General features: G+C 45.8%; 1 protein-coding gene across 1 annotated transcript in view; it reads right to left on the bottom strand.

The window, feature by feature from the left end:
- Window positions 1-18,219, bottom strand: part of EML5 (EMAP like 5) — a 772,681-nt gene that overhangs the window by 95,788 nt on the left and 658,674 nt on the right. Inside the window, exons 30-31 of the mRNA XM_069637955.1 lie at window positions 4,764-4,893; window positions 45-143 (exon numbers count right to left, since the gene is read on the bottom strand). Coding sequence (XP_069494056.1) covers window positions 45-143; window positions 4,764-4,893 — 229 coding nt within the window. The remainder of the gene's footprint in view (window positions 1-44; window positions 144-4,763; window positions 4,894-18,219) is intronic.

Genomic DNA, 18,219 nt, shown 5'->3' on the forward strand with positions numbered 1-18,219 from the left:
ACTCCATGCTAATGGTACTCCTTTTTTAAAAAATACAAACATACCTACTTGGCCAGTTGCCACTAGGTTGGTGAACTTTGGGTGCTGGTTAACAGTCAGGCACAAAATGTCATCGCTGTGTTCCTGGTAAAAGCTCTGGGAGCCTAGAAAACAAAGCAAAGCCCTGATTCAGTTACATTTTCAATTGGATGATCTGCGATTCATTAAACAATGATGGGACAGAGGGTCCATGCAGTGGGGGAAATGATTTTCTACAGTCTCACAATGGAAGACACTGGGTTCAGATGTGCAGCTCTTAGGGGATAGCTCACGGATCTGCAACCTTTGGCTCTCCAGATGTTTAGGACTACAAATCCCATCAGCCCTAGTCAGCATAGTCAAGGTGTGGGCTCATGATGGGCATTGTCCAAAACATCTGGGAAGCCAAAGGTAATTAGGCTGATGCACCTGCTGCAGAGAGGTGGGTTAGATTTAAGGCCCCAGATTTATACTCCTGCAGGTTTCCCGGCTTTTCCACTTTTGGATGCTTAAAAATTGAGAACAGCTGAGTTGGATAAAAGGAACAGACATCCTTGGAGCTGTACCACAATGGAAAATCTCTGACTGCTCCAGACATCAGTACTTTTGTGCAATACTTGTAAAGACTTTTCTAGAAATGTTTTTACATTGCCTTTTCAAGCCCATTTTTTATAATGGTATTCCAAAACAAACGCGACTGGAATTCTTTCTCCTATAATGTTTGATTGAATGACTGCTGCAAAAGAAAACACTCTGAGGCAAAGCTGTAATAATAGGTTTTCCATTTATTTCTGTCATGATCTAACGTGGATTTCTACTGTAGAATTGAGTTCAGAACTAGGATGCACAGCTTTTTATTATCCAGTCACACCGGGATCCGCAAACTGTGGCTCTCCAGGTGATTATGGACTGCAATGTATCCCTTGCTATTGGCTGTGCTGGCTATGGATGATGGGAGTTGTAGTCCAACACATGTAGAGAGCCAAAGGTTGCTGGCCCCGAATAATGATTCTTTTTTACATTTAGATTTGTTACATTTTCTCTGAAAGGTGGATACAAACACAATTTGAAAAATATGAACAAAGACAAATCTTTTCGCCGGTTTCTCATTCTGTTTAGTCAATAATCGTCCTACTATATTTTCATTTGCCAAATGTGAGGTTATATGAGATCTACATGTATATATACAAAGCATACTATATTTAGTGAGCACTTTGTGAATCTGATAATCCCCATGATAAGCGTGTTTATAGCATTTGATTGCGTATTTTCACAACAGAATTTCCAAAATATAATTTTCATGCTCTCTGAAGAAGTCCTGAAAAAATGATTTCAATAGTGGAAACATGTTTTTCTGAGTTCCATCAATATTTATGCAAAAATGTCCAAATAAGCACGCCATGTACCATCACATTTATAGACTAGGGGCCTCATTACGACCTCGGCGGTAGCCATGCCGCTATTGGCGGCATGGCTGCCGCCGAAATCGCGTCCGGGTCCTCAGAATGAGGAATAACCGGGCCATTCCGAGTTCGGAAGGCCCGGTAATTCCTCCCTCCTAGGACCCAGACCCGGTCCTTCCCCATTCCCATTTCAGCCCCCACAGTGCTGAATGGGAATCGGAGAGGGAGCAAACAACGGGCCATTACGAGTCGGCCCGTTGTTTGGTCCCTCTTCCCCTCGTGGGACCCGGTAAGCACGCCTGGTTTGACCAGGCATTGCTTCCTGGGTCCCGCGAGGGGACCTCATAATGAGGCGGTACGGGGTAAACGGCGCCGGCCGTTTACCCCATACCGCCAGGGTCGTAATGAGGCCCTATGTCTGCAAAATTAGTTTAGAAGTCTTGCCACATCCACTGTCCACAGTTTTACTTTTAAAGTTTCATTGAATTTATCTAGATAATTTACTGAGTGTTAAACATTTAATTATTAAAATGAATAAGCTTCAGCAGGAACACACTGCATACCTTAAAACAAACCTTTAAAGCAATGCCACACTTCCCACAATTCATTCTGATGCAAACATGGTGGTCTTGTTTTGAACAAAAATTGTTCCGTATCAAGGGAATACAAGCTTTTTATTTACTTCATACAGTGCAAAGATGATAATGCTTTTCATACCTTTTAAGACGTGTTTTGTATGCAACGCACTCAAAGGTAATCGCTTCTCAACAATGAATTATTAAACTTTGGTGCCTCAACTGGTGAGCCCAATTGATCAGCTATATTCTCATTAATCTTTGCCCAGGCCGGTGAATTATTTTGTCTAAGGATCCTCGGATTCTGAGATCGTCCGAACATCGCAAAAGGAGCAGAGTTGTGGGGTTTTGAAGACCCTTCTAAATTACAGACAATTGAAAACAGTTTCCTCCGCAGGCTATTGAGCCTACCAAACTGTACCCTGGGTTATGAACTATATATGCATATCTCACCCCTTGTTCAGTCGTGGTATAGAGCAACGCTTAAGACGTGGTTTTTCAACACGCTCTAATGCCAAAGCCGTACTCTCAGATTTAATTTTGGACTCTCCTACCTCCTGCCGCTCAACCATAAAGATCCACTGGTGAAACGAATTTCTAAAATCCTTAGTCATGGTCCAAGCCACCCCTTTATGGCCCAGTGACTTTGGATACTCCAAAATTGGAGGTCAAAGATCTTACCTCAAAGTTATGTGTTAGTGCTAGAGGGTTTAGGGATGTGGACGCTGCCCCAAGCCTGAACATTGTTGACTCGCTATTAATGTCAATTGAAGTTATTCACCCGTATCGTGGCTGCTTTATGCATAGGTATGAACGATGGGGCATCACAAGGCTATGTTTTAATTTACTTCCCTTAATTCCCTGGCCAGCCACCTGAAAGAACCAGGACTTCAGTCATAACAGCTTTGTCCCTTCTGCTCGGAGAAGGAGGAATCGAGTATACATTTCATGTTTTTATGTCCTCAATATGCCCAGCTGTGGGCCTTTTATCTGGTACCGATATTGAAATATTTGAATGTCAGGAAAAGTAAAGACATTTTTGATCTTTTAATAACATGTAATGGACCCTGGGCATTGTCCTTCGTGAAAACGTTCAGAAGGAGGGCTCTGCAGCTTCGTACACATGAACTAAAAGTATTATCATGTCCTTTTGTCGATTGTGACTGATTCCGGTAATTCTTACCATTTCATGTTACCTTTTATATTATTGCCGTATTTATTTTTGTATACGAATTGTATTGTTCTATTTAAATAAAGTTTATACACAGAAAGATATCGCAAAAGATCTGAATCTCCCCTTTAAAATATGTGTATTGATCCCCTTGACTTTTTACAGGTGTCACCATGTAGAAATGGGGGTTTAACACCCACAGAGCTGTACACACATCTTTCAGCCTCTGCCTTCCATAGAATGCCAACCAACCTTTGACATAGCAGTCACAGGAAGTGTCTTAGAGGTCTTCAGAATAATGACTGTTTAGCAGAGAATGGTTCAACAGCAAATTACCACAAATAGTAACAGCAAAACAAAATGGAACCCTGCAGGCTATGCTTCAAGCACTGAAAGCTCTATTGGAATGCATGCCATATGCGGCAAGCTCGGAAGAAGATATGATATGGCATTTATGACGCGCCTATACACAAGTGTTTCAAGGTGAGAAGAGGCAAGGGAGGGGAAACAGAGGGAAGACACACTGTTCTTCGCGTTGTACATGCAACCCATTTAGCTCCATTTCTACATCACTTGCACTTCTTCTGCTAACATATATGATGTATGGACCAATCATGACTCTTCGCATGTAGAGCAAAGGCACATGTGTTATGGAACAAAAGGGGTCATTACAGTTTTGCCGGTCCGGAAGAATAGCAGATAATTCCGGCACAGGCAATTTTACTGGACCACCGAAACACACATTTGCCAGTGGGGGCACTGATTTACCTTCAGCCAAGAGCTAGAGGTAAATCAAGTCCCTACCAGCAAATAAATGCCGGAATTACCGGCACCAGTATTACCCGTGCCCGTAATTCTGGCAATCCCCCTGTGGAGTCCTATGAGACTCCATGGAATGGGGATTTACTGCTGTTGCTGGCACTGAGAATATCCAGTTAATACCGGGATATCAGGTGCCGGTAACGGTAAGGGCAGTTTGCTGGTATCCCGTTAGAATTACTGGTGGATACGGTCAAACTTGTAATAAAGACCAAAGTCTTGATAAGCTGCAACAAAAATAAACAGAAATCAAAGGATTATGGATGCACAGAAATAAGGTACACCCGGTTTCAGAGTGAACAGTACAATTCCTAAATAATTAATGGGCTGATTCACAAAGAAGTTACTGTGACTTACGATTGACTTAAACCTGGAGAGTGATATTCAATTCACTAACATGTTACTATGAGCAAATCTGATTTACTACAGACTTAAGTCAAAGTTACTTTGTGTAGCTTCTTTGCGAATTGAGCTCCCGCTTTACGATAAACAAATGTAAATCAGATTATTCCTAGTGACATCTGCCAGAATCGGCTTGTGCTGTTTATGATTTTTAGATATTGCCCCTAGAAAATGACTGAGCTTTTCATCCTGTTGAAATTCATTAAATGAGTACCAATAAACTGGATAATCACTGCACTTACTATGACAGTGCTTAAAAGTGGGAAGAATACAGCTTGAGACATTTCATAAAAGCGTTAAACTATTATGATAATTATTTCATGAATTACTATCATGGATATAGAGGTGTAACAAAGACAACCCTTTTCTGCCCACCTGTGGCAACGTTGTATAAAATCCCAACGGAGGCAGCATGGTACAGGATATCCGCGCCATCATTCAGGTAATGTACATTGTTCCGACAGTCTTTTCCTCGGTATCCAAACACCAGCTCCAACACGAGGTCCTACAGGCGGGAATACAAATAGTAACCAGACTAAAATAGGTGCTACATCTGAGTACTCTCATCACAAGTTTGCGATGTGTTGCTCTCTTGCCACAAACAAAATCAGATTAGAAGTCTCTTAGAACACGGTTTAAAGTTGTGATGTGGGATTTCTGAAGGACTTTTGGGGGCTTTATTCTTTCCTTTCCGACATTTTGTTTTACCTGGGAAAACTGATATTTAATGCATTGCTTTGTGGTTTTGCTAACAGAATCCCATCCCCCGAAAATATCACAAACCTGTTGTCTCTGTGAAAACTGTGCTTAATATAGCACATACTACACTTTTTTGGCTTGAGAATAACAACTGTAACTTCAACACCATGGACATGTAAAAATACATTTTGATCACAAGATTCTGTCTTGACTCTTCGGGGTGCATATTGCCATGAACAAGGGGGAAGAAGTGATTAAAAATTGCCATCAAAAACAGACAGTGATAAAGGGTGCATCAAATTTGTCATACTCATTAATCTCTGTGAGAAACCTGAGGGTATTCTCCCAAGCGAGCCATGAGAAACCCTTATTCAGGTGGCCAAAGAAGTGCTGACACGCTACAATCCCAAACCTGGGACCGAAAGAGCGAGAATAAATCACCTGGGTAGGGGAGCCCAGGGTTATGCTTAGGAGAATAACCCAATGGAGATGCAGTATTGTACTGAAGAAAGAGAGGAGGGTGTGATCTTTGAAATCTTCGTAGTCTGTACGACATCTACCTCCCTCCCTCCCTCCCATTAGACCTCTCCTGTCCCAATCCGATGCCCCTTCCATATCCGGTAAACACACATGGTACACGGCACAATACGAGGCAGGCAGACTGCACAACGAGACAGTTATCCAGGCCCGGCAGTTCAAGAGGAGGAGAAAGGCGGCAAACATTGAGAGGCTGACAAGGAGGAACACAACCTTGCCCTTCTCGACAAAACCCTGCGAAACCTCCGCAGAAGGAATCGTAAAACCGAGGACAATAGCCCAAGTGTGTTGCAGCAGATGTCAATGGTACACGCAGCGTATGCACGCTGATAAGTCAGAGCGAGGGAGACGCCTGCTATCGGGGTACCGGCCTTGACTCCAGTTACGAGGAAAGCCAAGTGGTTCATCACAGCCGGTGAGTCAAAGGGAGAGCGGATAAGAACCGAGCTGTGGTGAATGAAAGTCGCAAAGTGAGAAAAGTTCAAAGAATTGTAAAATTGTAAAAGGGTGACAAGCTGCATAAAGGGACCACCACCACGTGGGTGCTGCTCTGAGAAGCTCTGGTAGACCCCCTTCTGACTGAAACTACAAATACCAGAAGGCCGCAGGAAAGCAACTACGATAGGTCAAAGTGGTCATACAGGAGGTCAAGCAAAATCCCCGTAGAGTCAAAAGCCTTTTCCCTAAGAACTGAGAACGTAAGGGAAGTGAATCCCGCTTCGTGTGAACGCAAGGGAAAGTGAATCCCACAAACATTGAAAGCAAATGTGAATGTGAAGTTGGAAAGAGTGAACCCGGCAGAGGGATGCTGACGAAGAGGGGGCAAGGTGTAAAGTCCCAAGAAACAGTGTGTTGACAAGAGTGAAGCCGGCAGAGGGATGTCCACTATGAACTGTTTCAAAAGACATTAAAAAGTAAAGGGAAGTGAATCCTGCTAAGGTGAAGAGAATGCCATAGTGATCTCAGCGGGGGGAGGCTGATATTCGAAAGGTGTTAGCGCCCGGAAGAGGGGGACCCAGAGGTGAAGAGCAATCATCTCAAGTTCAACCCGAAAGGAACTATTCTTTTTTTTTTGTAAACCTATCAGGCCCTCGGAACCAGGAGACTCAACCTCCGAAGGCCCAGATATCGATAGGGACTGTTTTGGGATCCAAGCCCTGAAGAGAGAGATCAAAGGGGGTGAAAAGCAATCACCCAACAACACGAGAAGGGTCTGCGCCCCAGTAGAGGGGCACCCAGTGGTGAACCATCATCACCCTAATCGGGAGCTATAGTGAACCCGGCGGAGGGAGGCTGAGATTCGAGAAGGATCTGCGTCCAGAAGAGGGGGAGCCAGGCTTGAAAGCATCACCCAATGTGCATTTGGAACTGACCTTATTTCGTTTGTTATTTTTTTGTCCCTCGAAGGCAAGAGACTTTCTAGGAGGAAGAGACTTGGCCATCGAGGTTCTGGATAAGCTGAAACAGAACTGTTGTCTCGTGCTGGGAAGCTCGAGAGTGTGCTGTGCTCCAAGATCCCACCTTACCCCCTGCTTAAAACGTGTGGAAGGGAGACCCAAGCTACCGCATCCTGACCTATTATTTGCTAACACTTCTTTCTTCTGAATATTATCCCACACTCTTTTCGTATTAGTGTAATGTTGGCAATAGGTTTCTTAGTATAGGCCCTTTTTATTTGACACAACGCCACTAGGACTGCCTTATTTTTCAATTTTATGGTCAATGCTTGCTCCTATCTTAGATTAGGCATTTTTCCAACCGGTATTTACAGTTTCATAAACACTCTTGAACTCATCACTTGTGTCTGTCTTTACTGTTGCCAACATGAGTTCCTTACATCTCTTATCATTGCTCCTGAAAGGGCGACACCAAGTTATCGCGCTTTCCTTTCCAATCCTTGACCACTGAGTGCAGTCCGAGCCCTCAACCTACCCACCCTTCCAGATGGTTAAAGCTCGCCACCATTCTCTAGTAGGTCAGAATACAGCCTTAGCCATCCTATGCTACAGTCAGTCAGTGCTTGGAGGAGGTGGGAGTCTGGATGGTGACGAATTGGCTCCAACTCAATCCCAGCAAAACAGAGGTTTGGCCCTCATCATCTGCTATAGGCCAAACATAAACGCCCTCCCAACACAAGGTTGATGGGCCCCGAATTGTGAACTTGGGGCTCTACATGGCAGGACAACCTCGGCTGCGAGACACAAGTAGAAAACAAACTGCAGTCGTTTTGTTATCATTTGCGGCTTCGTTGGCTTGCCCTTCCTTATCTCCCCCCTGAAGATCATGCCGCTTTGGTGGGGGCCTTGGTGAACTCCCAATTGGATTATGGGAACAGGCTGTTGGCAGGGATTCCCCGCAAACATGTTTCTCGGCTTTAAAGGGTGCAAAATGCCGTCTACTTTGAAGGCTCATCTTCAAAGTATCGAAGTCTGCACATAGTTCTGCATTGCGTCGCTCGCTGAAGAAGGAAGCAGCACGATTGGTGAGACTGCTGCCACCGCTGCCAGCTCAGACAATGATGAAGGGGATGTTGATGTTGTTGTGGGTCCCCCCACTGCGCCCCTTCATTCCCCCTACCTGTCCCCATGCAGCCAGCTTGACGATGGCATACAGGGGCAATCTCCTGATAACTCTTGGCCGGCCACTCCATGCCCAGTGGCAGATGTGCAGGAGGGGGGCAGCTCAATGGACACGCAAGTAGCATCATCCACATGCCAAAAAACCCAGGACCCGATGCATGAAATCGTCAAGCGGCAACAACAACTGGCCTCCCTCTTGACACAGCATGTGGCAGAATGCACCAGCGCAAGGGGGGAAATGCGGGAATGTGCAGAAACTGTCAAGGCTGCCATAGAGTCCACCTCCAAGGATATTTGCGGTGCGGCACGTACTCTCTGAGCTTGTCCAAACTATGAGGGACATGCGTCCATGTGAGCAGCCCAGTTCCTCCTCGGCTGCCAGTTCTACCCGAACCAGCCCCGTCCGCAGATCGGGCAGGAACCTGCAGCGTACAGTCAGGGGTGCACCGGGTGCCGGGAGAGGGGGGTGCCAATAGAGGCCGCCCTGTGGAACGATCCCACATGATGCACTTGAGCACAGACATCCACACCATGTTATGGGGAGTTGAGGGGGGGGGAGTGGGTGTGTTGGGGAGTTGAGGGGGGGGGAAAGTGGGTGTGTTGGGGAGTTGAGGGGGAGGGGGAGTGGGTGTGTTCACTTAAATTTTCCATTTCAATACACTTTTTGGTTATGCACAAATCACATGTGTGGACATTGTTCATTGCGTACGTGTGCTTTATTGGTGAACAGTCCACAGTGTGCATGTCCCACCCAGTGCCCCAAGTGCCATCTCCATGTGACACCCCCCGTCCATGTGTGCTAGAAGCATTGGTTAATCAGAGTCTGACTCATGGCACGTCCCTCCTGTGCATCGCTTCCTCCCTTAGGTGCTGCACCATCCCCACCCTCCTCATCCTCTTCGTCAGGTGGTTGCAGTTCAGCGTCAGGGGGCAGGGGCACATTCCGTCTGATGCACATATTGTGTAGCAGTACACATGCCATGACGATCTTTGCCACCTTCTCATGGCGGTACAGGAGTGCCCCACCAGACCTGCTGAGGCACCGAAACCGTGCCTTCAAGAGGCCAAATGTCTGCTCAATCACCACACGGGTTTGTGTATGTGCACGATTATAGTCCTCCTCTTGCTGGTTTTTTTGTGGGTTCCGGACTGGGGTAAGGAGCCACCTCTTCAAGGGATAGCCTGCATCACCTGTATGTGGGCAACAATGTATTTGTTAGTTATAACATCAGATTTTACCTCATCAAGTGACACCATGGCATGCATTCATCTCTTACTTTGAACCCCATTTCAATGCATGAATGGAGTCACATGATGTGACTGCTATATGTGTATTCCTCTTATTGACTGTTTTGCATGCCATCAACTAGTGTACGCAGGGGGGTCCAGTACCTTGTGAGTGCCCATGCACTGTGTTAGTCCACAGTGGTTGTTTTGGTGATCTTGCAGATGTCCAGTGATATTAATGCTTTCATCCTGGCACCATTGCCGTCAGCCTCATGATGATCTCTCTGAGCACTTCAAATGGTGTTATGCTATTTACTTGGGCCTCTGTGTCAGTGTAGTGGTGTATTGATGTTTATGACCGTCATGTGACTCCTTTGTACGCAGTGAGGGGGACTGGCCTTTCAGTAGATGGTGTTTGGTGCTGTGTATTGGCTAAAGTCATTGCATGTAGCTGCATTTCGTTGAGGGTGGATGCGGTCTGATTTGGTATAGTGCACATGCAGATGGCTGTGGAATGGTTGGGACACAGCTTCATTCACATGGTAGGGCTGCTTACATCTTGCATTATGTGGTCAGGTGTCAGCTCCAGTCTGGGCTGCTTTGGGGTATGAGCTTGCTCCATTCCCTCTGGTACTCGCAGCCAGGTGAAGTATGCATCTCTCCCCCCCCATATCAGCCAGGTAAAGTATGCATCTCTCAACCCCCCCGATATCAACAAGGTAAAGTATGCATCTCCCCCTGCCACCCCCCATATCAGCCAGGTAAAGTATGCATCTCTACCTCAATCACCTACACACTTCACATTACAATGGCCATGACATGCGACTCACCGAGTAGCCAGGATCTCTGCCCTGCATGTCGCTCCATGTAGCGTGGTATTGTGGAGTTCCGCAGGACCATTGAATCATGGGTTGATCCGGGGAATCGGGCACAACAATGTGTGATGATCCTGTTCGAGTCACATACCATTTGCACGTTGATTGAGTGGTATAGCTTACAGTTGCGGTACGTTACCTCCATGGCAAGTGGGACCACCAATTCAACATGGGTGCAGTCGATAACACCAATGCAACCAGGTATGCCGGCCAGTGCATGGAAACCCACTTTGGTGTTTGAGATCTCCTGGGCAGACCGTGGTAAGGTAATGTGGTCGTCTGTGTGCTTGAGGAGGGCATCAAGCACTTGGTTCAGCGTACGTGAGAATAATGGTTGTGAAATGCCATGCAAGTGCCCCACTGTGTGCTGGTAGGTGCCTGTGGCCAGGAAGTGGAGCACGGATACTACCTTCAGTAGGGGGGGGGAATGGCGATGCGTGTTTCAATCATGCTGACGATGTCGTCGTGTATCATGTCCACGATGGTGGTGATGGTGTCCCGGTCCAAACGGTACAGGGTGTGGATCTGCTCAGCGGTGAGGTTGAATGGACTGGCTCTGATGCGTGGGATTGGGGGCTGCCTGCGTGGTGGCACTGGCTGTGCTGGTGGGACTTGCTGGCCCTGCCTTGCCCTCCTTCTCCTCCTGCGTCTCCTCCGTGTTGCCTGTTGTGCTTGTTGTTGTTGTTGTTGTTCCATTGCAATCAGGTCCTCCAGCCCCAACATTGCTAGTCCTATTGGAATCATTGTGAAGTGTGACTGGGTGTGGGATTGGGTGGGGTGTGCTCCTTTTGTGCTTGGCCAGTCTGTATTGCCTCCACCTGTGCTGATTATGTGCACCTGTGTCACTTTGGAACACTGCACATGGGCTTTTACGGTTGTTCCGCGATGGCGGTATTAGCACCATGGCGGTAAGGTACTTTACGGCCTTCGCAAGGGCGTTAAGAGCATGTCTGCTTGACTCGTATTCATCCCCACTTTACGCCATGCCGGTATTTACAGCATGGGAGGTCGCGTGCCCACGCCCTTGGCGCAGTTAGCGGCACCATTGATTACGGTGACACTGATAGCACTATCTCGGGTCATAATCGGCCCTAGCGGTAAGGGATGCTGGTAATCCTTTACCGGCATCATTTTTAACTTACCGGCAGGGTCGTAATGAGGGCCTGGGAGTCTACTTGGACTCATCCCTTTCACTAACCAGACAGGTAAACGCAATCGCCTCGCCCGCGGCCTACACGACTAAACTTATCAATGCATGCAGACCATTTGTTACCACTGAGAACTGCATCACAATTGCAAGAGCCCTCATCATCTCCAGATTAGACTATTGTGATGCCCTTTACGCACAATCTACCACCTGCAACATCAACAAATTACAGATCATACCAAATATCGCACTAAGATCAGCGGCCAGAAGAAGTGTTCACTGGTTGCCCATTCATGGGCATATTCTGTTTAAAGCTCTCACATTACCGCACAAACGCCTCTCAAACACTGCATCTAGATACTGTGAGGCAGGCATGCTGTCAAGAGATGACACAGACAACAAAGGTTTAAGTTTTAAACGTCTTTATTTAAGGTCAGGATGGTTTAAGGCCTAACTTGCCCTATCTCTAATTTGGGGATTTCCCTCAACTGATGCAACTAAGGAAAGTCTAAGTCAGTAAGTCCAAAACAAAAGTCTGTCTGTGTCAAAGCCTATGCTTGCCCTCACATCCAACTAAACACAGTGAAGGGTTTTTCTTGCTCAACAACAAATAGTGTTCAAAAGTACAATGCAAAAACAGAGTTCTGCTGGAGCTCTTCTCTGGCTCCCTTCTCCATGATCATAGCATATTAGTTCACAAAGTTCACCAGGGTCTCTTAAGGTTCCCTTTCCCCAAGCTTTAAAGCACTCCGATTTATAAAGGTCAACAGAATTCTTAGGGTTCCCTTCCCCACGCTTAAAGCCCCCCGGTTTCACAAGGTTCAACAGGTTTCTCAGGGCTCCTTTCCCCGAGCTTTAAATGCCTTCTGGTTAACAATGTTCAACGGGGTTCTCAGGGTTCCCTTCCTCAAACTTTAAGTACTTTGATTCTCAAGGCTCAATAACGGTTCTCCATTATTCAACTGGGTTCTCCTTCCCAAAGTTCAAAGTCTCTTTTCATGCTATTCAACAGTCTCACTACACTTGACAGGAGCTCTAGATTCCCTTTCCCAAAGCTCAAAGCACTTTGAATAGTTCACAATATTCCAGAGTAGATTTCTTGGTCTCCTTGATTTCATTGTTGGTTGGGGCCCTCTAGTCTAGGCGGAGTTGATAGACTGCACAGTCCACCCATAAGAGGTCGCGCAACAATGTGCCTTTTGCTTCCCAAGCTCTCTTTGTTACGTTTTGCTCAACTTTTGCTCATGTGCTCCCGTTTTCTGTTGCTCGTTATTCGTCCTTGATACTTGCAAGGATTTACCCATTGTTCTAAAACCTTCCAACATGTGTCCTTCCTTGTACGCAGTCACTCTGATACAATGTTTTACACACTAAGCTTCAGGTAATTGTTCACTTCTACACTCGATTATCCTTTCATTAAGGCTTATCGCCTTCGTTCAGAGACTTTCAACAACATGCTGACTGCACACGACCACTCCACTATACTCTATCCGTTGAGTTCAGTATTCCCTTCTACACTTGATTGTCCTCTTCGTTCAGAGACTTTCGACAACCTGCCGACTGCATGCGACCACTCCGCTATATTGTATCCATTCACTTGCATTCACTCGCGCACCAGGTTTCTTAACACATGAAACTCACTGGTCGATCTGTGGGATTTTGCTGCTTATTCGCTCCCACAGTTTTTGGCCTTAGGCACTGCTGGGCTGGTTACTCCTGCGGCCGGCTCTTTGAAGACTCAATTCTCCCACCACACTCCTGCAGACAACTTCTTTCTGCTTCACCACAATGTCTTGGCGTTCCAGTTTCTTCTGCTCCACGACATCCCGGCTTGGTGTTCTTTCTGCTCCTCTCGCAACACGCTCTGCTTGCTTTCGGGGGTTTCTCCTTTTATACAGCTGCCAATCAATAATAGGTTGCAGGTCTAAGGTATCAGACTCAATTGCCTGGCTTTGCTTGACCCTATTAATGGGACATGTTTGGTTTGAGTAATGGTATTCCTCTATAGCTCTCTTCCTTGTGTCAGTAATATTCTGGTATTTCCTATGGGAGTTCTGCATTACTCTTTGAGGCTTCTTCCTCGTCCCAGTACTTGATGTAAATTCAGAGGGTAGGGCAGGATATAAATGGCAATATCATATAAAGGCTGATGGAGAGTAGGGTAAATTAGGGTTGGAAAAGCGGGGATACCATGTCTCACCCTCAGGCACCCTCTCCCCAATCCCCAAGGACCCTCCACTCGGGTGATCCTCCCTCGTTTGTCCACCCCCTAGGGTCGGGATCCAAAAGCGATGGCCCTTCCCTGGCCACCTGAACAAAAGATCCCTGGGGAGTGGAGGTGAGAGTACCTTCAGGTTTCTCACCATACCTATTAACAAAATGTATTAAATCACAATCCAACAGACCCACACGGGCCACCCACTCGCACCTCTTCACTATCCCCAGATTGAAACTGCAAAGAGCAGGGGGTTGCTGCAAAACACTGAAATGCCCTACCGCTACATCATGCCTCAAAACGTGGATCTTTTTCACAAGACTAATAACCCTCCACCAGCCGTCTCAATCAAAGGACAGTGAGTCATTATGGGCTCTAAATTCTCCACTGCAAATCTCAGTAAGTGTGTCTGTACTATTTCCATAAGTTACACAAAGGTGCGCTCACTGTAACCAGCGGCTTGATGCTTGTACTATTTCTATTTGTTTCACAAAGATGCTCTCACTGTAACCAGCGGCTTGATGCTTGTACTATTTCTATTTGTTTCACAAAGATGCTCTCACTGTAACCAGCGGCTTGATGCTTGTGCTATTTCTATTCGTTTCACAAAGATGCGCTCACTGTAACCGGCGCCCAGATGCCTTTGGGCTTGGTGCACTCTACGAATAACAAAATAAAATAAATACTGGTTAAAGGATTTACTGAACTATCCGTAAAGGATGAGCGCATAACATGATTTCCGTACTTGGGTGTTGGATTTCAGATGATTAAGGGTTAACCAAGAAATAATTTGTCCCCGAAAATCTTCGAAACAGTCTACTTCATACCTGTCGGGATATCCTAGAGGGAAAATTAACTGGATGTCATGAGCATAGTCAAAGAAAGAGGTGACGGAGAGCTGAATCAGATCTGCCAACAGTCTCATATAGAGGTTGAACAACACAGGCTAAGAGAGGAGTCCTGTGTCCCTGCTCACGTTATTTTTTGGATTACAAATGGAGGCAATACAACAATGAGCTCTTCCAGTTAGGAAAGATGTAATCGAAGCCAAAGACCTGCCAAAAGGATCAAGTCGTTGACGGTGTAAAATCTAGTAAGAGTAGGGCTCCTACACCGCACTCATCCACCACTCCTCTGATATCATCAAAGGAGCCTACCAACGCAAGTTCAGTACAACGAGCTGGCCAAAAACCCGCCTTTGCATCGTCCAAAAGCCCTTGCCCTTCCACAAAGGTCTGCAGTTGGGTTATTGCAACCCCGTATTCGTTTGCTCGGATAGGGAAGTTGTGATATAGGGTGAACATTTGGCTCATTTTCTATGGCCCCATAATGACCTTTTGAGTAAAGGTGTGACAGTAGCCACCTTTAATCGGTCAGGGACACAGCCAGATACAAACGAACCATTAATAAAATGAAAGCGACAAGGAGTCACCGAAGATCAAATCTCTATAATCATAATCCTAGCTACACAGGGTTCATTGAGGGAACATTTTAGTCAGCGAGCTGCCATGATCTCCAGTAATGCAGAACTAGTAATAGGCTGAGAATACATGAACATTGCTGACGGAGTGCAAACATGTGCTGAAATTGTCACGGCAGCAAGTGGATCACTGGTCAACTCGGCTGTAGCCAGTTCTGGCTGAATCTTGCAAATTTTGTCTGAAAAATATTGATCTACTTTTTTTTTATAGAGAGCTTGTGATCGAATAATGGTACTAGCAAAAATGTTTGGTGAACGAAGTTCTAAAAGAACTTTAAACATTTTGTGACATATATTTGAACTACGGAATATGCGTAGTTCTATTTTAGCTATCCTTTTTTTGTAAATATACAGCTTCTGCTTATGAGGGGTTAATGCATGCTGTTCATATTATTTCCCGCACATGTGCGCTAGATGTCTTAGTTTACTTTTCCCCATTCTAAGGGCATGGCAGTACCACGGGCATTCCCTCCGGCTTCCCGTAGCTATACTTCTAGCTCAACAAGGCGCCAACTGACTTAACTGCCTTGGACAAACTGCGATCAAATCTAGCCAGGAGCATGGAAGCATCTGAAGCGGCCTGATCCTCCGAAAGGGTAGAAGGAAGAAACAAGGGGACTAGACTCTCTAAATGTAAATTAAGCAATAACACCCAATCCGGCAGGCCAGATCGGGTGGTAACGGCCCGGGGCCCAAGTTACAGTGCAAGGGCCTTAATGATGGGCCTGGCACTGTTACCACCTGATCCAGCCCACCGGATCGGGTGTTTTTGCTATTAGTACCCCAGGTTTCCAATCCGGAAACCCAGGATACTGACAGCAATGTATTTTGTATGAATATATGGGACTCCTCAGAGTGTCGTGTTCATTCATGCTAAATAATTATCTAAGATGGCCACCGTGGAGCTGGAAGGCGGGGCTCCATGGAGAGCCCCTGTTCCATTTCCATGGCGGCCTGTGAGGCTGAAACAGTGGCAGCAGTTGCACTGCTGCCAAAAGAATAAGGTAAGTGGGGTAGGGGGGCACGGAGGGGAGGAAAGGGTTACCGGAGGGGAGGATGGGTTGGGGGAGCAGTCTACCGCCTGCTCGGAACGCGAGCTTGGATCGTGGGATTCAGTCAGCTTTGTTGGCAGCAAACAGGTGCTGGCATTGTAAAAGAGTCCTATGTTCTAACACACATAGGATATGCTTTTTTAAACTCCCATTACATTGATAATGTTTGCTAAATGGATCCCAATGCTCCAGCTAGAAGGATGTCAGACCATAACACATTGATGATTGCCAAAGAGGGTGAAACACGTATGTGGTTGGCATCCTTGTGAGCTATCTGTCTTGGCTTAATAAAGCTATACATAATACAGTCCCACCCTCTATGAAAAATATATTTTCTGGAGCAATAATCATGTTTTGTCTAATTTGCATACCCACAATTCATTGCTCAGCAGCTCTGAACTGGAAGAGAACTTCGAAGAATGGCTATTTTGAGGAGATGTGTGTGGCCTGTGCAGCTTCTCATCTGAAATGGCTGATTCTACTCTGACAGTTCAGGTTGTAGGGTTTTTTCATGCTTTTCAAACCACCATAACATTTATGGTGTTTAATAAACACATGGTATTTGATTGCTCTGATGTCCATCAATTCTGGCAAATGATTTGGAACACTGTAAAATGCACTGCCAAACGTAACATACCCATATCATGGGACATAATTATTATTGGTGCACAGGGAAAGATTGTGAGGTTTCCTAAGGTAAGTGCCATGTCAAACATGGCAATTTCACTAGTAATACAAGTGTCAATTTGCAGCTCAAATACACTGGAAGATGAAACATCAAGTTGCAGACCGTTGTACTAAATGTTTTTGTGCGACTCGTAACAAATGTGAGAAGTGCGGAATCTGCCTTAATTGTCTTTGTCACACTGAATGCTCAATTGGTCAGAATGCACATCTGTGTACCTTATTAGGACTTTTTTCAGTTTCATGCCAAAAGAGGGGACAGAGAGGATGCTATGCTAGCTTAGGACATACACAATTCCTTTCCAGTGGGTGGAGTTTTGAGAAGTAGAAAGGGGTAATTTACAGAATTATTTTCTTTCATTGATATCCTCTGTCACACTCATCAGCTCCGTTGTGGAGCAATGCAGAGGCAATCTGTTTTCCTCGCTATTTATCTACCTCCTTCTGGGAAAATCATGGATGACCTAAAATTCTACAACAACAACTCGCACATGGATGACACTCAATCGTCCAACTAGCAATAAAGAACTTCAAGGCTCTGGCAATCATTGTATCTACACTGAATCTTGGATGGCGTAGTGTTTCCTGAGACACAATCGGAGCAAAGAAAGCTACTCTTCCTCAGCCAAAAAGCATCTACAAACCTCCAGCCATCCAAAAGTATATCAAATACTGGACCAATAACAGGCAATAACAGTGACAGGCTAGGACTTGGCACAACTCAAAAATGGCTGGATCTGAAGACAATATTCTTGGAAAATCACCCCCCTCAGCTCCCACAACCTACGCCTCCAACCTTTCTGACTAAAATATATACTAGAAGCAGTCATTATGAATGAAGATTGTAAAATTGTAAAACTAGAAGAACTAAATACATTCCTTTTTCATTTTCTTTCCATCTTTTCTTTTAATAGCTCCTTTTGCAATCAATGCGGAGCACTTCCATTTTGTCTCTCAAAAAGTCCTTACTTTTTGGTGCCTTACGAGGTCTGTCGGAGCCCAAGCATTACCCCACAAGCCTGTCTTTGTCCTTCTCACCTCCACCCGTACTGACAATGCACCATCCGTACGATGGTGACCTTCCTGCAGGACATAAGAGATCCCTAGTCAAGGGATCTGTTGATTTCTCTCTGCTCACGCTGATGTGTGCGACGGCTGGGGTTTCTCTAATATATGCGCACATGACAGGGCGCCTCTCCCCCACAAAGAGAGAGACAGGCATAGATAGGGATACATAGTGCAGAGAGAGGGAGAGAGAGAAAGATTTAGTGAGAGCTCTAGATCCGCGCATGATAAACTGGGTACAGCTAGTAAGCTTACCTTGCATCAAGTGACC

The sequence above is a fragment of the Ambystoma mexicanum genome, chromosome 14 (genome assembly GCF_040938575.1).
Source record: "Ambystoma mexicanum isolate Mex_15411 chromosome 14, UKY_AmexF1_1, whole genome shotgun sequence".
Taxonomy (NCBI): Eukaryota; Metazoa; Chordata; class Amphibia; order Caudata; family Ambystomatidae; genus Ambystoma; species Ambystoma mexicanum.